This window comes from Myotis nattereri (assembly GCF_964212035.1).
Source record: "Myotis nattereri genome assembly, chromosome: 1".
NCBI lineage: Eukaryota > Metazoa > Chordata > Mammalia > Chiroptera > Vespertilionidae > Myotis > Myotis nattereri.
In genome coordinates this window covers 46,926,883-46,950,095 of record NC_138075.1, presented here as the reverse complement: position 1 = coordinate 46,950,095, position 23,213 = coordinate 46,926,883, and the positions used below count along the sequence as shown (strand labels likewise).

At 41.5% G+C, this 23,213-nt stretch overlaps 1 protein-coding gene across 4 annotated transcripts; it reads right to left on the bottom strand.

The window, feature by feature from the left end:
- Positions 1–1,698: 1,698 nt before the first annotated feature.
- Positions 1,699–23,209, bottom strand: SPG21 (SPG21 abhydrolase domain containing, maspardin). 4 transcript variants are annotated; one of them, XM_081090265.1, is made up of 9 exons: positions 22,949–23,209; positions 18,905–18,991; positions 15,783–15,944; positions 13,803–13,883; positions 12,261–12,406; positions 7,661–7,769; positions 6,259–6,366; positions 3,707–3,847; positions 1,699–2,409 (listed from the first exon to the last, which is right to left on the bottom strand). In XM_081090265.1, the coding sequence occupies exons 2-9, from the start codon at positions 18,965–18,967 to the stop codon at positions 2,293–2,295; spliced, it is 927 nt and encodes a 308-aa protein (XP_080946391.1). In that variant the 5' UTR covers positions 18,968–18,991; positions 22,949–23,209; the 3' UTR covers positions 1,699–2,292. The 4 variants fall into 4 exon arrangements, with proteins under 4 accessions (XP_080946391.1, XP_080946393.1, XP_080946392.1 ...); XM_081090267.1 differs by having other exon boundaries at positions 3,725–3,847; XM_081090266.1 differs by lacking the exon at positions 22,949–23,209 and adding an exon at positions 22,364–22,404.
- Between the last annotated feature and the right edge of the window lie 4 nt (positions 23,210–23,213).

Sequence of the window (23,213 nt, the reverse complement as noted above, 5' to 3'; positions counted from 1 at the left end):
GGGGTGCCTGTAGAAGGCTGGCCTAATAGACAGGCCTGGATAAGCATTCAAGGCCAGCACTCAAAATCAGTCAGGGCAGGAAATGGCAGTCGTCTGGGGGGAGAGCCAGGGAGGCATGGCTTACAAGGGAGAATTTGAAGAGTGGAGGGCAGCCCTGGTTCATTACTGCACCAGGTGAGGGGTTGCTGCTGACCACGTGTAGACTGGCCCTGCCCACGGGCCCTCCCTGTTGGTTGGGAAGTCAAGACACACTCGGTGAAACTATGGCAGCCTCAAGGAAGACTCAATGCCAACAGTTAGAAATGGCAAGCCCTGCCTCTGTGGCTTACCAGCTGCTTCCCTAATTCTCGACTGCTGTCAAATCACAAGGCAGTCAGGGAAGACACTGCACCTCTGAGGACAGACCCTTGGCTTTAGGCATGACCCAACGTGGCAGTCCAGTCCCGTCCTTACTGTGTGACGCCCAGGAGTCTCTCCACCTCTCCAAGTCTCTGCGCCTGTAATATCAGTCTAAAATCTGAAAAAGTATGGCCAACTCAGTATTCTGAAAACTTAAAGAAACATGCATGCTGATCTTTTTGTCTAAATTGTACCTCAGAGAAACCAAACAGTTAATGAGGCAAAATTATAGTTGTCTTTTGTTCAATCCGTGAACTCCAGGTAATGCAGAAGGAATACTAAGCATTCGAGTACTGTCACTGTCCTGCAGCCCCTGAAGAAATGATGCTTGTGTGCGATGATCAGCAGTGGCAGCTAAACCATCGGGGGATTTTCCAATGACTGGATCAGGCTGACAAGGAGCGATCTTAAGAACTTAGACACAGAGGGACATTATGTGCCTCCTAAAGTTCCCAACAGGAAGCACACAACACCTGTGAAGCATTCCTGCCAAAAAGAATGAGCTCAAACTTGCTCAAGCCTCTACATGCAATTATCAGTTTATGGGAAATACCAGGGACAGAGAAGTTAAAGGACACCGTGAGTTGCCATCAGCCAAATCCAGACTGTGGTGAATTCTATAGGGCAAACAAGCCTGTTTCTTCAACAAGTAAATAGCAAGAAAAAAATAGAGGGCAGAGGGAATTATAGTTTAAAAGAGATTTAAGAGACATTTCAATCAAATACAAAGTGTGAACTTTGTATGGAAGCTGATTAGAACAAGTCAATCATAAAAGGACGTTTATGAGGTAGTCATGAATGGGAATATTGACTAATGATATGAAGGAATTATTGGTGAACTGTTAAGCATGTTAATGGCATTATGGTTATTTTATCTCTTGAAGGTACATATAGAAATACTTATAGATAAAATCATATGGTATCAGAAACTGCTTTAAAGTAATCCAGTGATGGGAGTAGGTGTGGAAGAAGGGATGGTGGGATAAGAGATGACATAGCACTGTCCATGACTTGATAATTTTTGAAGCGAGGTGAGTGGGACATGGTTCATTATATTATTTTTCTCTATCTTATGTGCATTTAAAATTTTTCATTAAGGAAGGAAAAAGAAGGTCTGAAAAGTACCTGGTACAGAGTAACTGCTCAATAAATGATAGCTACTATTATTTTACAATGAGCAAACTGTGCTTAAGAGAGATTAAGTAAGTTACCTAAAGTCACACTGAATTGGCAAACACCATGGTCTGCTTCTCAGAAAGTCCCGTCTGTGTAGCCCAATATAATAATCATAAAAGCCAGTCACTGAAATTGAATTTTTATTCCAAATGACTGTAATGGCTAGAAAGACAACAGCTAAAACTCAAAACAACTTGCATAACTGGAATTGGAAGTAGTTGATCTGCAGGAGAGTAATAGGTGTGGTGACAACCTTGGCACTTTGGTAACAGTTATAACAAGAAAGCACAGAAACAACCAATGTCCTTCTAATACACGATCTGGATGTGCAGTATTTATAGCAAATGATATAAAAAGGAAGAAAGGAAAGAAAGAAAAAAAGACAAGGAAAACCCCCACAAAATCGCAAACCTCAGAAAGTAACATTCACATAAGTACACGATGGTGAAGACTTTTGGTAGCAAAATTTTCACAATTCTTAAAATGGAGTCTTCAAAAGTACTTCTTCAAATTCAAAAGCTAAAAAAACCAAAGAGGGAACAGTTACACTGGCTCAGAAGAGCTGCCGCGTGTCACAAAGGGGACCATCAGTCCTGCTTCCGAGCAGTGATAACCGGCGAGCCTGACGGACTGAACAGAGGCTGACTGGCGGGCACTGATGTCACTGATTGTGCAGGAACATGCTGGGTCACTCGTCATCACCAGCCAAAGCGCCAGCTACTGCTCCTCCTGACTGAGGCCGAGGTTGCCTTTTTGCACCTCGAGCTCCTCGGCACTGACCATCGATGGGTCGATGGCCGCATATTTGGTTCCATGGAATTGCAGCAAATGTATCTGTAGAAATGCAGAATCATTATTTTAAACGTCACCATAGTATATAAATGCTCTGTCCCTCTAAAATTAGAGTAATAGCTACTAATTAGAGAAAAATTGGGCAACACGGAAAAGTCAAAGAAGTATTTTTAAAAACCACAGTTTGGGATCTTTGTTCCTCATTTAGTATGTAGCCAGCCTCTCCAAGTTCCTACAAACTCTTGATAAACATCTGAAGGGGTGCACGCTGCTCCGTGAGCAGGGGTTTACCCGCCCCCCGCTGCTGCAAGGCGGGCCTTCCCAGCCTCTGCTTGCTGCCTAGCACCATGCTGAATGTCTCTGGGCATCAAGCTTTTCTGTATTTAGGATCCTCTCCTTAGGATCCATTTCCACAAGTGGATGGCAAGATCAAAGGACGTGACTGGTTGTTTTTTTTTAAGACTCTTAATACTTTCTGCCAAATTGTCAAAAACAATCATTTCTCACCGATATTCTAATACCCTTTAGGTAGAGGATGAAGAGGTGCTGTATTTATAGATGAAATTTGTTAATTTTTTAAAAAATGCATTAAAAATAGACCAAGAAGTCACTCCATGGAACTCAGATGGGCCCCATTCAGGGCTGGTGTCATGCTCTGACTGAAGTCACCGTGTCCAGGAGGCAAGGTCACTTCCTACCAAAAGGTGCTTCAGCGTGTGGAGGCGATGGGCCTGCTGTTCTTAGAAAAGGGATGGTGGGCAGAGTCACCTGGGGATGTCTAATACATCTGCTCAAATTATCCTATAAATTATTCATGCAAACCGACTTTATTGAATCAATGCCTCAGTCCTACAGAGAATTCTATAGTTCTCTTACTCCACATTTTTTTTAAAAAAAGGCTTTATGTTTCAAACCATACACGTTGGGTTCAAAGTGCTCTGGGCAGCCCCTGTGAGGCTGAGATGGCCCCTGGGAAGCTGAGAAAAATACCACATGAACTCACTCATTTATGGATAATAAGGACCATTATAGACTGATGAACAAAAATGGATACAGAGGCAGAGCAGCATTGAGCAGACTGTCAAACTACAGTGGGAACCCTGGGAGGGTTGGGGGGGGTAGGAGATCAACCGAAGGACTTATATGCATGCATATGAGAATAACCAATGGACACAAGACACTGGGTTGCGGGGGGGGGGGGGGGAATGTCAAGGGGGGGAAAAAAGGAGACATGTGTAATACTCTTTGTAATACTTTAAGAAATAAAAAAAATAATAAATAAAAATAAAACAAAAACAAAAAACCCCACAAAAACAAAGTGCTCCAAGCTGGGACGCACCTGTACATAGAGATTCACCTCTGCGCTCCTGCACAGGTACGGGAAGTTGCCCCCCGTTTTAAGGTGAGCCCTCCGGGCATTAGGATACAGTTTGTACATTTCTTCTTTAGCTTCAGTTGAAAGTGCACTCTGGTCAAATACCTTTAAAAAAAGACAAGGTTGTAACCGACTGGTAATTTAATATGTTCTTTTCACATTCTGGAAAGTGCCCCCCCAGGCATTTCTTTCCCATGAAGAGACACTGCTGAACCCCGGTGCAGTCGGGGCCACCTCCTCCTGCTTGCTGATCGCCAGGGACTCCAATCCAACATGAGACATTAGCCACAGATTTTGCTGCCAATGTCTCCTGCATTCTTTTTGGGGGAATGGGGGTGGGGGGAGGAGGAGGAAATTCTTCTATAGATTTCCTTTTTCCTCAAACATAGCTAACTAAATGAACAGAATATTAATAGTGAACAATCATTATTGGAAAATGCCAGTTTAATTTCAAAAAGATCGTAAAACCCCAAAAGAATTTTAAAATTTTACTATGTTAATAACAGCTATATAAGTAGTATATGCTCAGTAAAGAAATCCAAAAAAATTTGCAAGTATGAGAAAAAGTCCAGATCCTTCCCTGGAGGGACCATTGCTAGAAGTTTGGGGCATATGATTCTAAACATTTTTCAATGCCCACACAAACTGATGTTTACACACATATGCAAAAATGTTTTTTAAAAAGTAATTTAAAAGAAACAAAAAAATGCATCTCATCTTGCTAAAGCTTAGAGACAGTTTTCCGTGACCATGTACCCAAGTGGCGGGCAGTTTTAAAAGATGAGCAAGCAGGTCAAATGCACCGTGAGGAGCAGACATTCCACCGAGAGTACTTAAAGGTTGCTCAGTGTCATGGCGAATGTCAGAATGTAGAGATTACAGTGGAAAATGATAACAAGTTATCATGCTTATAATGAATAATTTTCTGACAAAATCAACTTTTTAAAATACCCTGAATTTGCTGAACCGGTTTGGCTCAGTGGACAGAGCGTCGGCCTGCGGACTCAAGGGTCCCAGGTTCAATTCCGGTCAAGGGCATGTACCTGGGTTGAGGGCACATCCCCAGTGGGGGGTGTGCAGGAGGCAGCTAATCAATCTCTCTTATCGATGTTTCTAACTCTCTGTCCCTCTCCCTTCTTCTCTGTAAAAAAATCAATAAAATATATTTAAAAATAAAAAAATAAATAAAATACCCTGAATTTAAGAATAAATCTATTTTTGAGGCAAGATAGTTATATAATATTTTTTTAAAACTATAAGCCGCCGAAACCGGTTTGGCTCAGTGGATAGAGCGTCGGCCTGCGGACTGAAGGGTCCCAGGTTCAATTCCGGTCAAGGGCATGTACCTGGGTTGCGGGCACATCCCCAGTAGGAGATGTGCAGGAGGCAGCTGATCAATGTTTCTCTTTCAACAATGTTTCTAACTCTCTATCTCTCTCCCTTCCTCTCTGTAAAAAATCAATAAAATATATTAAAAAAACAACAAACAAACAAACAAACAAAACTATAAGCCAAAACCACAATAAAATACCACTTCATATCCACTAGGATGGTCATTATAATCAAAAAAACAGAAAAGAACAAGTGTCGGTGAGGATATGGAACTGGAACCCTGGTGCATTGCTGGTGGAGATGTAAAATGGCACAGTCAGGGTGGACAACGATCTCGTGGTGTCTCAAAAAGCTAAACACAGTCACCATATGACCTCAGCAATTCCACTTCCAGGTATAGACCCCAAAGAATTTAAGTACAGACTCAAACAGACATTTGTACAACCATGTTCAGAGCAGCATTATTCACAATAACCAAAAGGTGGCAACAACCCAAATGTTCATCAACAGGTGAATGGATAAATAAAATGTGGTATACACATACAATGGAATACTATTCAGCCTTAAAAAGGAATGACATGGTAATACATGTTACAACCTGGCTGCAGGGACTAGGAGGAGGGAGCAATGGGGGGTTACTGTTTAATAGGTACCGAGTTTCAGTTTGGGATGATGACAAATTCTAGAACTAGATAATGGTGATGGTTGTACAACACTGTAAATGTACTTAATGCCACTGAACTGTACACTCAAAAATGGTTAAAGTGGTCAATTTTATTATGTATAATTTACCACAACTCAAAAACATAAGAAGTTTTTGCACTAATTAGACTTTATGGAATTCTTGATTTGCTGCCCTCCTGAGACACCTTCTCTTAGCTGCCCAGATATGTAATAGCTAAAGTGTAATATCTGTTGATAAGAATAAAAATAAATACACCAAAATGGGTAAGAATTACCACGTTTGTTTAAATTTATTCTGATTTCGATTGGGTTATCCCTGCCAGGAAAAATATAGAGTAAACAATAAACAGATTGCTTTGGAATTAAGGAAGCTAAAGAGATTTAAAAAAATCCAAGCTGCCTTTGAAAAACATTGAAAAATTATAAAATAATTATGAGGAGGACCTTGACATACACATTTAAAAAGATAAAGCATCTATTTTACTTAAAAGGAAGCTTACATCCATGATGGTTACAGGGATGTCCCGAATCTTATGAGGTTCCACATAAGAATTTTGACAATTCAGGGTAAGTCTCGAAGCCAGTTCACTTTGACCCAAACTTTCCAGCTACAGAAAGAAACACAGGTAAAGTTTTTGAATTGATTTTGTTTTTCACATTTCCATTAAATCCACAGATAGTATTTGTGCTTCTAAAAGAGGGATCATGTGTCAGGGGGCCAGGAAGGTCACTGGCAAGGAAACACATGTATCTGAGAGCCATCAAATAGGCCTCTCCAGTGGTGGCATTTTCCTGTTCTGGGAACCTGGCCTTTCACAGTCTTCCACCTGAACTGCTTCTTCAACTCCGTGCCATGGGCAGCAAGCAAACTCCCGCAGCTCCAAGACGACAAATAGCCCTTGCCAGTTGGGCTCAGTGGATAGATGGCAGTCCACGGATTGAAGGGCTCCAGGTTCGATTCCAGTCAAGTGCACGTACCTCAGTTGCGGGTTTGATTCCTGGCCCTGGTGCGTGTGGGAGGCAACCAATCTATGTGACTCTCTCACATCGACATTTCTCTCTCTCATCGACGTTCCCCCCCCCACCCCCCACACACACTTCCACTCTTTTAAAAAATAAATGGAAAAATATCCTCAGGTGAGGATTAACAACAACAACAAAAAAAGACAACAGATAAACATTTAGGAGATCTTAGAGCTGGATAAGACCTCAGAAATATTAACTAGCCCAGTAGTTTCTAAATGCAAGTCTAGTGCTAGCTGGGTAGCTCAATTGGTTAGAGTGTCGTCCGGATATGCCAAGGTTGCAGGTTTGCTCCCCAGTCAGGGCACGTACAGGAATCAACCAATGAATGCATAAATAAGTAGAACAAACTGATGTTTCTCTCCCTTCTTCTCTCTAAAACAATCAATAAATAAAATTTTAAAAATCTATAATAATAAAAACATAATATGCTAATTAGACCAGACATAATAATCTAATTAGACCAGATAGCCGGACGTCCTTCCGGACAACCTTCCAGAGGAAGCCAGGGCTGTGAGGGCCAAGCCCCTTGCACAAATTTTGTGCATTGGGCCTCTAGTAAATAAATAAATGCAAGCCTATAGAGCTGCTACATCAGATTCATCTCGGGAAGGTAGGAGTGGGGAGTGGAATAAAAATATAGGAATCCCAGGTCCAATGCCCAGGAATTTCAGTTTGACGGTCTGGAATCTGTATTTTGAAAAGTTCCCCACAATGATTCTGAGGAATTACCAGCAGTAATATATTAATGTTAATACAGAAGGCTACTCAACAAGCACCTTTAATACATCCTCAATGAGACAGATGTTTCTTCAGGAACCAAGCAAACATGAAAACTCCCAGTATAAGGTGTCCCCACCCCAATGCTGCAATCCTTACCCTGTCCACCATGAAATCAATGGCATCAGCCATCACAGGGTCCACTGGGCCAGATGAAAAGTTTCCAAGAACTATTTTTTTGAGCATAAATGATGGCATCAGCCAAAAGCTGTAAAACAAAGACCTGATCATTTAACTTCCAAGACTACACATAAATAGCAAATATTTATTCAACCCTCAAGTGTTGCTATATTAGCTACTTAGGATCTAGAGATAAAAAGACCTAGTCCCTTCTTTCAAAGCGCTCAGCATCTCGTTTTTATATACACTTTCCCAAGCTCCCAAAGAATTATGTTTAATATGACTAAACTTTTGAGGATTTAAATAATTATAAGTGACTAGTGGCCCAGTGAATGGATTTGTGCACATTGAGAGGAAGTTAATTATAAGAACTATTTTAAAACACTATTCGCCCTTTCTCTATAATAGAAGTGTCAACCAAATTCACAATCGACAATGACAGATCAAAACACATGCATGCAATTGGCGTCAGGGAGAGATTTGTATGTATCGCACATGTGTGAGTCAACTTAGCCTTTTATATATATAAACTTGCTTAATTAGACCTGCTTTCTGATGCAGCTAAACTTTTTCCAGCCCAATGAAGCACGCCAACTTCTCTTTCAGGTAATTGTCAGCAACACAGTTGACAAATATAATATGAAGAAGATGATTATTGTAGATCACGCAGGGAGAACACAGGGTAAAATATTTAACTGTACCAGTGTTTGACTATATTCTGCGCAGTGAGAAAACCTGAAGTCATTTTCAAGGTCCACCATTTCTTACTTCTTTTCAGTCGGGTCAAGTTTCTAAGCTTTCTAAATCTCCGTTTTCCAGCTAATGAAAAGAAAATGGGATTCCATCGAGTTTCCCATCTACCTACTCCAGGACTTCTGTGAGGATCAAATGAGATGAGGCATGGGAAAATGCTTCACAGACATTTGGTTAAAGTGTGAAATGTTTGCACCTGGGTATAAAGCAAGTCATGTTCCTGGGCTGAAGAAACTGCAAGGAGGCTAGTTGTCACTAGGGAGAAGAAGCTGGATGTTGATATGTGATGTCATTACCCAGCGCCCACAGTGCCCATTTCTGGGCTGGGCTGGGCTGTGGGCCGCATTTTGCACCATGGGGTCTCGGCAGCGTCGGCTGTGATTTGGTGGGCTGTCGCTCTGAGGTAGTGGGGCCTGTGTCCCACTTGGGGGAAGCCAAGTGTTGCTTTGTAGGCGCCAGGTCCGTGGTGCCATTGCACGTCACGGCAGCTCCTGCATTGACGTCTGCCCCCTGGTGGTCAGTGTGCACCATAGCAACTGGTCAGACTTAGCATATTAACCTTTTATATATTTCAAAATAACTGTACCAAGGTAGACATTCTGATGATTCCAAGACTTTTTTTTCCTAATTGCTAAGCCGTATTTCTAGTGCTAACCTATTTCTTATAGAAGACTGAAAACCTAAGATACCAACCTTCACATTTACATCACCTTTGGATTGACTGATATTTCAAAATAGATTTCAAATTAGCACAATGAGAGTTAGTGTACCTCCCAAAGTTTGATACTATTAGATTCCACTGGTCTAATTCAAGGCAATTCCATCTTTATGGATTTCTATGTGATTTTTGATTGATATTAATAATAATTGGTTGATATTAATTATATTAATGATATTCTATTAATTACAAATGGTGAGAGCCACTATATAGGGTAAAACACTGATTTCTCTAAGCCTGCACTGAAAATGACTTACAAAAGGTGCAGATCACCTTCTGATGCATATTCTCAGTAGAATGGCCTTGTTGGAAGCTGAGCTTCCCTCACAAGGATAGTCGGCTATCTTTCACTTATCTATGTTCTCCACCTCACCCCCAAAGCTTTCTTATCTTCTAAAAAGGCCTGATGCCTAGGTGTGCATTATGGGGAGTGGATCCTGTTGTGTATGCTCACCTCTTTGACCTCAGTGTATGGCATATAGTAAACGCTCAGATATTTGTTAAAAAGTAGCTAATATGCCCAGCCAGTGTGGCTCAGTGGTTGAGTGTTGAGCCATGAACCAGGAGGTCATAGTTCGACTCTTAGTCAGGTCAATTGCCTGGGTTGCAGGCTCAATCCTCAGTAGAGGGAGTGCAGGAAGCAGCTGATTGATAATACTCTGTCATTATTATTTTTTAAAAAAATATTTTTATTGACTTCAGAGAGGAACGGAGGGGGGGAGGGGGGGGAGAGAGAGAGAGAGAAAGAGAGAGAGAGAGAGAGAGCAATGATGAGAGAGAATCATTGATTCGGGGATCAATCCCACTACCCGGGCATGTGCCCTTGACCGGAATCAAACCCAGCACTCTTCAGTCGGCAGGCCGATGCTCTACCCACTGAGCCAAGCCAGCTAAGGCTCTCTGTCATTATTAATGTTTCTATCTCTCTCTCCCTTCCTTGCTCTGAAATCAACAATATATATATATATATACATATATATTTTTTTTAAAGTAGCTAATATGCAAAGAATACAAAATGGCTTCTGACAATTGAAACATTATAAATCATTCAGCCCTGATCGGTTGGCTCAGTTGGTTGGAGTGTCTCCTATGCACGAAAAGGTCTTGGGTTCAAATTCCAGTCAGGGCACATACCCAGGTTGCGGATTTGATCCCTGGTGCGGGCACGTGCAGGAGGCAACCGATTGGTTTTACTCTCTCACAAATGTTCCTCTTTCTTTCTTTCTTTCTTTCTCTCTCTCTCTCTCTCTTGTCAATAAAAGCATGTCCTCAGACCCCGGCTGGGTAGCTTAGCTAGTTAGAGCATCATCCCACCCAGTACACCAAGATTGCAGGTTCAATCCTGGTCAGGGAACATAAAAGAATCAACCAATGAATGCATAAATAAGTGGAACAACAAATCGATATTTCTCTCTCTCTTCCTCTCTGAAAAAAAAAATCAATAAATAAAAATTTAGAAAGAAAAAAAAACAACCCAAACCTGTCCTCAGATGAAGATTTTAAAAAATCATCAAACATAATCAATGAACTTTTTAGTACATCACCTGGATATGAAGTACCTGTAGTTAATGAATACAAGAAATCGTTGCATGAAGGCTGAGTAAACTACTGAGATGACTTCAGGAAAATAACAGAGTACAATCTTAAGTAGATGTGAAAGCCATGAAAACATCATTTACCTATAACATTATGCGAAAACCAACCTGATCAGACAGGCATGTTCAGTCACTGGGCTATGTTTTAGGGTAGAGCTTAGCCTTGTTAGCAATGAAACAAAATGCATATTAAGTTAGCTTTAAGGTACAATTAGATCCCTATCAAACTACTTAAAAAGACAAAATCAATGACAGGATAGCTCAGAGGAAGCAGGTACGCCCTTGGTTGCCCCACAAAGCAGTCCATCATCCCATCTTTCTGAAAAGCAAATAAACATTAACATGCTAAGCGCCCTGTCGGTCACCGGTGACTGACACTATACTTTCCGTCCCGAAGACAAAACAGGCTGGCCACTTAACATGTTAAGTGTCATGACCTGCAGAACATCTGGTGACAGACTAAATGCTCTACTCCAGGAATGGGAATCTTTTTTCTGCCGAGGGCCATTTGTATATTTATAACATCACTTGCAGGCCATACAAAATTATCAACTTAAAAATTAGTCTGCTATGTTTGGTCAAATGTTTAATTAACTCACCCCTACTGCCGTGGCAGGGCCAGGCCAAATGACATTCCCCATCCCTGCTCTACTCTATCCATTTTGGGGAACATATCTAAAGGAAGTAACCCAGGAAGGGAAGGAAAAAAAGTAATTTGTACAAAGATTTACAATAGAATACGATGAAAAACTGAGAGAAGCCAAATTCCTTAAAAAACCATTTCAGTCAATACACAGAATCATATATAATAAAAGGCTAATATGCAAACCGACCGAACGGCGGAACGACTGGTCACTATGACATATACTGACCACCAGGGGGCAGATGCTCAACACAGGAGCTTCCCCCATGGTGGTCAGTGCGCTCCTACAGGGGGAGCGCTGCTCAGCCACAAGCCCTGAGCTGGGATCATGGCTGGCGAGTGCAGCGGCAGTGGCCAGAGCCTCTCCCACCTCCTCAGTAGTGCTAAGGATGTCCAACTGCAGCTTAGGCTGGCTCCTTGCCGGGCCTACGCTGTCAGTCGGACATCCCCCAAGGGCTCCCGGACTGCGAGAGAGTGCAGTCCAGACTGAGGGGACCCCCCCACCCCGCCCAGTGCACGAATTTCGTGCACTTGGGCTCTAGTGTTTACATAAAATAACAAGTGCAACATGTAGAACACAAGAATAGCTGCATGTGCACCGAAGAGAAACTGTAAGAGCTTATGAATACATATTAAACAAAGCTACACAATCGTTTAGAGTAAATGAAATAGGTGAATTCAGAGTTCATTCAATTCTTTTCTTTTGCAAAGATGACTATTTCTAATTTTAAAAGCCAGGGTGGTTTCAGAAGACAGAAGTAGAAATAACCTCCCTCCCTGGTGTACCAAAAACACCCACAAAAGCCAACATTTCCAAAATTCCATTGAACAAAAACAGTAACAATTTTGGCCAAATGTTTACGTCCTTACCTGTTTGCAGTCCAAGTTTGATTAAAGATAGAGGTGTCACTGAAGGAATTGCAGAGGATGAGGGAATGGACTCTGGGAGATTTGTGAGTGTATTCAGCAAATTTCTGGGCCAAAAAGCCTCCCAAGGAAGCCCCAAAAAGATGAACCTAATTGTAAACAAGCACAAGGAAGATCTTACAACAATGATTAATCCTGAACATAAATATAAAAAACAACAACACATTTTTAACTGTCACCAACTGCAGAAGAGAATGTCACTACTAGCCAACAGACTAAACTATCTATTGCAGTTAGAATTTTAGGAAATATTGTATTTAAATGCAATGTATACACCCCTTGAAAAACAATACAACTGTACATACAAATCATACAACTTAAAGAAATACTCTTCACAGATTACATTAGAAAATGAAACCACTGGCAGTTTCTGTTTAAGAAAACTACGATTCAGGCCCGAAGTGTTGTGGCTCAGTGGTTAAGCATAGACTAGTGATGGCGAACCTTGAGCTCGGCCTGTCAGCATTTTGAAAAACCCTAACTTAACTCTGGTGCCGTGTCACATATAGAAATTTTTTGATATTTGCAACCATAGTAAAACAAAGACTTATATTTTTGATATTTATTGTATATATTTAAATGCCATTTAACAAAGAAAAATCAACCAAAAAAACGAGTTTGCGTGTCACCTCTGACACGCGTGTCATAGGTTCACCATCACTGGCATAGACCCATGAACCAAGAGTTCCCCAGTTCGATTTCTAGTCAGAGTACATGCCAGGGTTGCGGGCTCGATCCCCAGTAGGGGGTATGCAGGAGGCAGCTGATCGATGATGTTTCTCTCTCATCAATGTTTCTATCTTTCTATCCCTCTCTCTTCCTCTCTCTAAATATCAATAAAAACATATTTTAAAAAAAACCCAAACACTATGATTCAGTAATTCCTCTCTGAAAACCTGTCCACACCAAAACTTGTACATGAATGTTCACAGCAGCATTATTTATAATAGCCAAATATTCTGGAAACAGTCCAAATGTACACCAACTAACAAATGGATAAACAAAATGTGCTATATTCATAAATGGGATATTATTTGACAATAAAAAGAAATGAAGTACTGCTACATCTACAACATGGATGAACTTCAAACACATGATGCTAAGCTAAAGAAGCCAGTCAGAAAAGGCCACACATAGTATGATTTCACTTATACAGAACATCCAGAACAGCAACTCCACAGAGACAGAAGGGAGAGCAGCTTGCCAGGGTTAGGGGGAGGGGGAGTGAGTAGTGACTGCTGAGTATGGGGTTTCTTGTTGGAGTGAAAAAGGTGTTCTAAAATTGACTGTGATGATGACTGCAGATATCTGTAAATATGCTAAAAATATTTGAATTATAGACTTGAAAAGGGGTACACTGTATAGTACGTGACTTTTATCTCAAAAGAGATTTTATTTAAAAAATAAGAGAAAAACAACACTCAGCTTTATAATGCAAATGTTGCATTAAAGTCACACGCAAGTAATTAGTTTCAAGGTACTCACTTTATCCAATTGTAAATGGTCTAAAAGCTTTCTGAATCCATCACAGAATTCAAGATGGTCCCAATAAACTGGATATTGCAACTGAAATAATAAAAAAAATAATTTATTTTTAATGAACTAATCTATTTTTATTTTTTAAACTCGTGTATCTGAAAAATTTAGGACTCTCATAATAGCATTTCTCAGTTGCTCAAGCTTTGCTCCTTATTCAAAATATGTAAATATGTTTCTCACCTTTTCCTAAACTTCAAAATTCACATTTTATCTAACAGACCAATTTTAAGAATAAAAAGTAAGCACATTCTAGTGATATTATGTGAATAACAATTTCAACTCACATCAACTTCCTTTACAAATAGTGAGAGCCTCTGAGGTTTAAAGGTCCACAGAGCAGAGCCCATCCAAGTAAAGAAATACTGCTTTTCCTTAGATCTAAATTCATTCTGAGTTGTGGCTCAGGAGAACTGGGAACAAAACCTGTTCTAAGGAGAGCTCCCTCTCTTTTGGGTAGCATTTCTTTAAGGGAGCATTCAATAAAATTGGTCCTTTTTTTCCATTGACTTAGTCTGTATGATTTCCTGAACTTTTTATTGTGTGACCAAAAAAGTATGGTGCTTGACCCTACGTCACCCATCTATTAATGCTGATGATGAGGGGAAAAAAGAAATAAAGTCACTAACTCTTTTCTAGGGTACTCAGTCTTGTCACCTAATAATTCCCTCTCTTTAATAATATGTAAAACCCATCTGACAGGCTTGTTGTTTTAAGCACTTACATGCACTTTGTCATTAATAAATCATTAGAATAAATACTGCCATGTAAATTATGGGATCATTTCAGATTTGATGTACTTTTAAAATTTGTGTTACTTTTACTATTAAAATTCCATTTGTGGATAAGATTCTGCTATTTTGAGACAGCATGGAGAACAGACTCTTCCTAGCAGAAAATTTGAGTAAGATGATACCCTAACAGAGAGATGATAGAGAGAGAGAGAGAGAAATATTAGGGTGGAGGGAGGAGGGAAGAAGGGAGAGAAAGAGACATTGATCAGCTGCCTCCCATACAGGATTGAACCCAAAACCTATGGGACGACACTCCAACCAACTGAGCCACCTGGCCAGGGCTAAAACCTTTAATTTAAAAAGATCTGTGCTTTAGACCAGTGATGGCGAAACTTTTGAGCTCGGCATGTCAGCATTTTGAAAAACCCTAACTTAACTCTGGTGCCGTGTCACATATAGAAATTTTTTGATATTTGCAACCATACTAAAACAAAGACTTATATTTTTGATATTTATTTTATATATTTAAATGCCATTTAACAAAGAAAAATCAACCAAAAAAATGAGTTCACGTGCCACCTCTAACACGCGTGCCATAGGTTCGCCATCACTGGCCATTGTGGTTACAGCTGAGGCATGCCAAGAAATGTCACAGCAACAGTGCCCTCCCCACCAGCCTTTCTCAGAGAAGACTCAGGAAGCTCCCAGTCACCCAGCGTTAGATCTCTTTGCTGTCGAACATTCCATGCTCGCCTCCCCTGAAAGCAGTGGAGTAATACACGAGGAGGGGAAATGGAGTCAGAAGACTGGGCTTGGTTCTCCCTCCACCACCTATTGGCTGTGTGACCCGAGGCCATCACTAAAATGGCCGGGGCCTCCGCTTCTTCACCTACGAACAAGGCCAATGCTTCCTGCTGATCAGACTTGTGAGAAGAGGGACAGGAGAGAACGCACAGAAAAGCTGGGAGTGCAGAAAGCTTCCGACGGAGGACTGCCCCTTTGCATCTCTGTATGTCTGTGTACCATACCACCTTCCTTCACAAGGCTTCATCTCACTTTTAAAAAAGGAAAACAGTACCTTACGTCAATAAAAAATGTGCCCGTCACTAGAGTTGATCAGAAATAGAAGCACAACCCCCCCCCCCCCCCCACAAAATGTGGACCTGAACTGGAATACTGAATCAATAATACTTACAGCTATCACCCGGTAGCCCCATCCACTCAGAGCCAAAATCTGCTGGAAAAATACATCTGCAGTTCCGCTGACTGGGGGGAGAAATATGAGAGGACACCTAATATTTCTGGGACCTGCATCATAGAGCGACCATATCTTACTGTCATCATCATCCACGATAATCTGGAGGGAAAGTTATATATATAAAAAAAGGGTAAGTTTTACAGATTTGGTTTTTGTATTGTTAACTTTACACTATAATTTTGCTGACAATTTTAATACCACCGCCTTGTTTGTTAAAAGGTAACCTGTCGGGAGGGGTCACGCCAGATTAGTACATAAAATAAACTGCTTTGGTCTCCTTTTCCTTCTTTTGTGCTAAGGAAATATTCCATAGAACTGCTTTATACTCCTCCAAAGAGCTGCTTTTCCTACCAGTTGCTAATTTTCCTTTCCATCTATGATTATAGGAAATCTATTTTGTTTACCATTAAACAGTAAACTCTGTACATGGCATCTTACTTCCTCCCCATACGTGTGTGCGTGCGTGTGCATGTGCGTGTGTGTAGGAGAAGGGCAGTTTGCAGAATCATTCTCCAGTGCTGGCCCAGAGGGCTGACTGGGATCAGCAGGGTCAGAGTGTGAACAGGGGAGGCAAGGGAGAGAAAGACTTCAGGCTCTAGGGAGAAACTGGACAGAGATGGTACCACTCAGGAGATGCTTCAGGAACCTGATCTAGAACAATCTTCCAGAGGCGAGACTTCTGCTAGAGAGGAGGGATGAGGCAGGGGTGGGTGTCACTGTCCCAGGAGAATGTTTCAAATCATTTAGTCGGGTGTGGGGTGTGGGTACAGAAAAAACTGGCCTTTTTTGGGGGGGGGGGACGTGGGTGGGAAGGAGGAAGGTCTTCAGAAACCCTCCTGATTTAATGGTTCTTGACCCAACAGGGGAAAACGATGAGCTTTAAGTGAGCTGAGATTATTCAAGTGCTCAGCACAGAGTTTGGCAGATGCTCAGAGTTCAATCAGTGTTAGCGATTAGTATCATTCATTGCGTGTTAGTTTAATTTTTGTTTTCTTTGACTTTTGGTGGTATTTGGAAAAGTACATTAATGGTTTGAACTTTTGCCCATGCAAATCAATATTCCTCCTAATTTCACATTAAAAAGTTCAAGGCCTCCAGGTCCTATTTTCGGAGCTCTCCCAGCCGGCAGTGCTGTGAACCCCATGGTGTCACTCTGGGTGGCAACACACTGACCATGGTCACTGATGTTACCAAGAGCAGACGACAGCGCGAGGCAAAGTCCAGAGAGCCCTGACAACTCCCTTTTGGACTCGCCCAGGCCACAGGTGGTCACAACAGAATCTCACATTCATGTTTGTGTCCTATGTATTTTATTGCTCACATTTTTGCTTTTCATGCCTTTTTGCTGAAATTGTGGTAAAAATCTATCAATGGCTTTGACAGTGCACACAGTAAATCTCAATCTTGTAGTAATAAAATTCATATGAGAAAAGATCTCTAAAGTTTTCTAGAAAATATTTCAATAATCCAATTTGGAAGAAAAATAACAAAAAATAGCATGTTCTTTTTTATGTCTCTCCCCCATCCCCATCCCCAGTTTTATTGAGATATAACTGACATAGCATGTTCTAAATATAAGCCATAAATACAAAGGTTGTTTATCCCTTCAACTTCCTCAGAGTTCTCTGAATGGCAATTTTGTCAGAATTCCTTTAGAAGTCACAATATCTGCTTGATAATTTGTAATCTAGCACCACAAAATGTATCAAGCAAGTTTATCATGACTTTTGTGGGCCAAATTGACCTGACAACTGCAGAAAATCACACCAATAAAACAACTTCCTATAACTGCTTCTTAGACTATTTAGATAGGTGTGGGTTGTTCTGGGTCTGGTGATCGATCGGCTTATTAAGTGAGTCCATCAAGAGGAGCTCACGTGAGTTAAGCTGAGGGATGGGACGAAGTAGAGGGACTCCAGAGGCTAATCCTCCTTTCAGTGCGGGCAGTGCTTTCCCGGCAACAAGAAGAAAGGGAGCTCCCTTTGGTAAGCAGCCAAGTACTTCCAGCTTTGAAGTCAGATTAATTTGATTTTAATCTCAAACCTATTAGCCTAGAACAGTGCTTGGCACATAGCAGGTATGATCTGTTGACTAAATGAGTGACTATGTCCTAAGGAGACTGAACTAGGCAATCCTAGAATCCCTTCGAACTTGGGCAACCTTGAACAAGCTAACCTCTGTGAATCTCAGTTTTCTCATCTATGAAATGGGCACACCACTACCCACTTTGTTAAACTATTGAAAAGAATTAAATACGATATCTGGGGACTTCCTACAACAGTGCCAGGTATATAGCAGGTATTCTGTCTATACTTGGAAAACTGTGTCTCAAATTTTTATATGGAGAGTAATTTTGTTATTAACTCAAATTTGCATGATACTTCCACAACTGTCTACCTTGACAAAATAACAGAGACATAGATGATCATCAGATCATAGTACTCTTTTTTTTTTCATAGTACTCTTAATACTTTTGAAAGGGGATAAGCAAAGATTTTATCCTGTGACGTGAACAGCCTTTGCCTAGTATGATCCCAAAATATTTAGGATTAATCTGGGACTCAGAGTCAAAAGTGAAATTTCAAAATAAGTGTTTGGTGCTTTTGGACATCCCAGGGAAATAAAGTTTCCAGAAGATGACAATGGCAGAGTGAGTAAATCATTGCTAACAGAGAATCTCTAATGTAACCCACTGTGAATCTTAAATCTGAGGAACAGAAAAACGCTTTATAATAGAATCTGACTGCCCTTACTGTATAGTTGCTATTGCTGTAAGTTTTCCACTAAACTACACTAAGGAGTACACATTTTCTTGCTTGCTTGAATATGTAAAAGTAATTATAAAATAATGAGTAATTTATATGCACTTTTACTCTTGAATGAGCCTCAAAAGTTGACTGTACTTGACAGAGTAGGGGCAAACTTTATGCTCTGAAACCCAAAGTCATGATACTTGGCAATAACCTTTACTCTCAAACACTATAAGACATAACATCTAAATCACACACAAAAACAATATAAGATTTTGGAAATAAGAAGTGTAGTAAAACCATACATACCTTTTTAAGGGGAACTGTACTTCTAAACCAGTTATAATCAGGAGAGACTTTAATCTCTCCCATGATTAGCTGAAATGGAGGTTAACCCTGAAATAAAAGCATGTGATGTTTCATGTCAAGAATTCATGTTCACATCAGAACTAAATGTACAGTTTGGTCTAGCTATACCAACAATGCATACTTTAAAAGGTAAAACTGAAGAAATGGGCTATTTTTAACTTGCTGACATATACTTAAAGCACAAAAAACAATTTGGTGAAATGCTAGCATCATAGAGCAGGAAGGGGCCTTGAGAGATAATTATTCACACCTCTAGTTCTTTCAAAAGAGAAATCTGGTCTAAAAAATGTAAACGCCTTACCGGAGAGGCCATGGCTAATTCAGAGCCAGGACCAGATGCAGGACAGTCTTTTCTGACACCAGACTGCCTGTCCTAGTTAAATGATTCCAAAGTGCAGGGCCACCCCCTATCTTTTGACAATACCTTATTAAATCCATCTTAGTAAAGATGTTTCTGTCTGATAGAATTATAGGGAATAGTCCCCACTAAAGAAAGGAGTTAATGTACTAATAAGCCTGTTTCCTGATCAATTCACCAAATACCACAAATCTAACTGTAGTGGAACATAACTTCAGAACCTCACATGTAACTCTTAATGCAAAATACAGGAAAATTGCTATTCATATTAGTGTGATTAAAAATGATCTAATATCCTCCAAAGATCTATGATAATACATGAGGGTAGGCTTGAAGGCACTAGAACTAGCAACCAAACAAAATATGTGCCTTTACGAAAAAATGTGTGGTCTTTTGTTGTGGGATTAGTGATCTCTAGCTTTTATAGTTCTGTGACCTTAGAACAGTCACTGACCCTCTCTGGGCTAGTTTTCTCACCTATGACTGTTTCACCATGGTATCTCCAACACCTAGAACAGTGCTTGGCACTCAGCAGGCATCATCTGTTGACGAATGACTATGTCCTAAGGAGACTGAACTAGGCAATCCTAGAGTCCCTTCTAACTTGGGCAACCATGGGTGCTGAACTGGCTGAGCATCTTCCATTTAAAGGCTGGTCTCTTTGCTCAGGCATGCGTGTTATGTCATAACAGGAACCTGAAATTATAGTTCCCTGTTGTAGATTCTTACTGCCAAACAGGGAACTTCCACCCATTGGTTTCAAAGGATTCAAACACCTACAATGTACCCTGTCCTCTACCCCAGGGCAAGCCTGGATTTCCTAGGAGGGCTAGGATGAGCTTGGGATCTTAGGGTTTGATTTCTGGGCTGACTCTGAGCTGTCATTTTAGAGGGGCTTCTCTGGACTGACCAGAGGCAGGGGATTCTAAAACCAAAGGAGCTCGCCCAGCGAGCATGACTCAGTGGTTGAGCTTCGACCTATGAACCAGGAGGTCACAGTTCAATTCCTGGTCAGGGCACATGTCTGGGTCACTGGCTCGATCCCCAGAGTGGGGCTTGCAGGAGGCAGCTGATCAATGATTTTCTCTCATCATTGACGTTTTTATGTCTCTCCCCCTCTCCCTTCCTCTCTGAAATCAATAAAAAAATATATTAAAAATAAATAAATAAAACCAATGGAGCTCTTCCTCCTTGGATCTCCACATCTTTTCCCTCAGTCACACAAGGCACTCAGCAGTCTCAACTGTTATCTCTAACCTTGAGGGATTACTAAATTGAACCCCAAGGAAATGGTAAACGTAGACATCCAATATTAAACTTGATTTACAACCTTGACATTATAATAATGGTCTCTTCTCTCAATGCTAAGATGGTACTTTTAGAAAAATTTGTTAAAATTATAAATTGCTCTAAAGTACCAAGAAAATCATTAGTCAGTCTTATCCTGAAAATCACTGTGCACACATATAGTTTTTATTCATACTGAAATAAAGAAAATCATTCTTTGCATATCCATTTTCCCTTAAAGATTAACATGTTAAAAATCTTAATTTGAACTATAGCCTTTCTCTGAGCTGCTTATCACTTTTAATTGAAAGCAGCTAGCATATATAGTTAATTCTGGAATATTTTCAACCTGGACAGACTTGAAATATTCCTATATCATATAAATAGCTCCTAACAGAGACATTTTTTATTACTGCATTACTATAAACAATTACCATTTTAAAGAAGAAAACATCAAAAACATGTTTAGCAAAAAATAAAAAATAAAAAAAATCTACCCAATAGATTTATAAAACACCTTAGCTAATTAAAAGCAGAAAGCTTCCTTCTAGATTTACCAAACTTGGCATAAAACAAATTATTCACAGTTTGCAATCCACTGCAATGGACTAACCAAACTACTGTACACAGGCACATACATTCACTGTCATCCACTTCTTCCCATAGCAATAAATAGAAAGATATTCCTTACCACAGTCCTCAATATTATTCACAACCACCCCAGCATCCTAACATTTTATAACTAATCTTGCTGGAGCGAGTCCTGTGACTACATTTTTGTAGAGGCAAGTGATTTTAACACTTGTGCTAGTCTGGCAGCACATGAAAGGTAAGACAGACAGCAAATGCTGCATATGACCAACTGACACCTAAGTGAAAGAAAGCTCATGCTGCAAAGGGAAAGCAGCTGTGAGCAGCATGAAAAGGAAGTTTGTTCTCCCAACTCTCTCTCATTCACTACAGGGGGGTACGTTTCCAAGTCACAAGAAGAACATTCCGTATATGGCAAAAAAGGTTAACTGAGATTGTGACCAAACTGGTCGGTATTAAAAAAAGAAAGAATGTGGACCACGAGCTCAACACTGATCTGATCTCTCGCAAGTCAATTCTCCACCGAAACAAAAGCACCTGTTCATGCTGGGAGGGAAAGGGCCGCAGAGATCAGCCTTCTTCTTGCCCAAGGAAGCCCCTCCCCCGGGGAGAGCTGTGGCCACCTGGTCTTCCCTGGTGCTGCTTGTCAGTGAAACTGCCAGTGGTGAGTGTGCACCGAGAACCACCAGCATTTATGGCTCAGTTTCAGCAGAACCTGCCAGTTTACAGCCAACGAAATCACCTTTACCAACGTCTGTCACATAACTAGCTTAACTACTCAGAGGTTTTCTGAACCTTTATCTCAATCTGTAGTTGATCTACATATGCACAACCTAGGATTGTTATTGACACCACAATAACAAAATACTGAACCCGAAAGTCTCCAGGAGATGCAATTGGCTTTTAAAGCAAGTCTCCCGTACCTTACCACATCAGAAAATAGCTATCTTTTTTTAGATATCTACAGGGGAAGACTTATCTCTCTCTCTCATTATCTTCTAACCCTCGTGGGAGGAAAAGTTGCCTACTTGACATTTCTTCTGTGACACCTCATCTTGTCCTGTCTCCGTATAAAAGCTTTTGGAAAATCGCACACAGCTATTAAGTTACGCCTTTGTGCTAACAGGAGCTGCAACATTGTAGGTGGAGAAGCAAGAACTCACCACTCCCCAGGAAAACCAGAGGAAAAGAGAGACACTCTCTCAGCCCCGAGGCACCAGTCTCACACCTGGCCCTACTCAGCAATGACAAAGTCACCTGTCACTTTCAGGCTGGGGCCCCATCTCCCAAAGAACTGGTCTCTGCTCAGAGTTCTTAAGAGTTTACAGGAAAGTATGTTCCCGGGCTGCAGCAGCGAGCCCAGGAGGGGATTACAGGAGGGTGCCCTGTCAAGCGCCCCACCCTCACCCTAGACGACCTCCACACGGACCCCCATCTTCCCCCAGGCCCACCGGTGACAGCCACACAAAGGCAGGGCCATCGCAAGCCGACCACCCCCACGAACTCAGACTTGAGCTCAGTCTCTCTCTCTCTCTCTCTCTCTCTCTCTCTCTCTCTCTCACACACACACACACACACACACACACACACACACACGGACATATGATCACGTGCATGGTCACAAGGATCGGCCCACTCACAAAGTCACACCGACTGGGACAGCAGCTCACACTACACACACACTCACCTGCCACCGCATACACACCGCACACCACACCCCCGCTCCCGGGGCCTCGCTCATCCCTCACCTGCCGTGGCCGCCCCCACGTCCGCTCCCCTCCTCCCCAGGCGGCTCTTCCCTCCAGGACCCGAGCGGGCGGGGAGGTGGCTGGGCCCGCGCGGGGGCCGGCGGCCGGAGCGCTCAGACCCGCAGGCGCCGCAGGCAGTGGGGACGCACAGGACCGCCGGCCTCCGAGGGGCGGGGCGCGCGGCCGAGCGAACCTGGGCCGCCCCGCTCCCTCCTCCCGAAACGTCCGCGCATCGGCAGCCTCTCTCCCGCTTCCGGGTTTGGAG

Coding starts and splice junctions, on each gene's coding strand:
- SPG21 (XM_081090265.1), bottom strand. CDS start 18,967: ATGGGAGAGATTAAAGTCTCTCCTGATTATAACTGGTTTAGAAGTACA. Junction 15,945..18,904: donor GTACAGTTCCCCTTAAAAAG/GTATGTATGGTT, acceptor CTTTCCCTCCAG/ATTATCGTGGATGATGATGA. Junction 7,770..12,260: donor CAAACTTGGACTGCAAACAG/GTAAGGACGTAA, acceptor TTTGTTTTACAG/CTTTTGGCTGATGCCATCAT.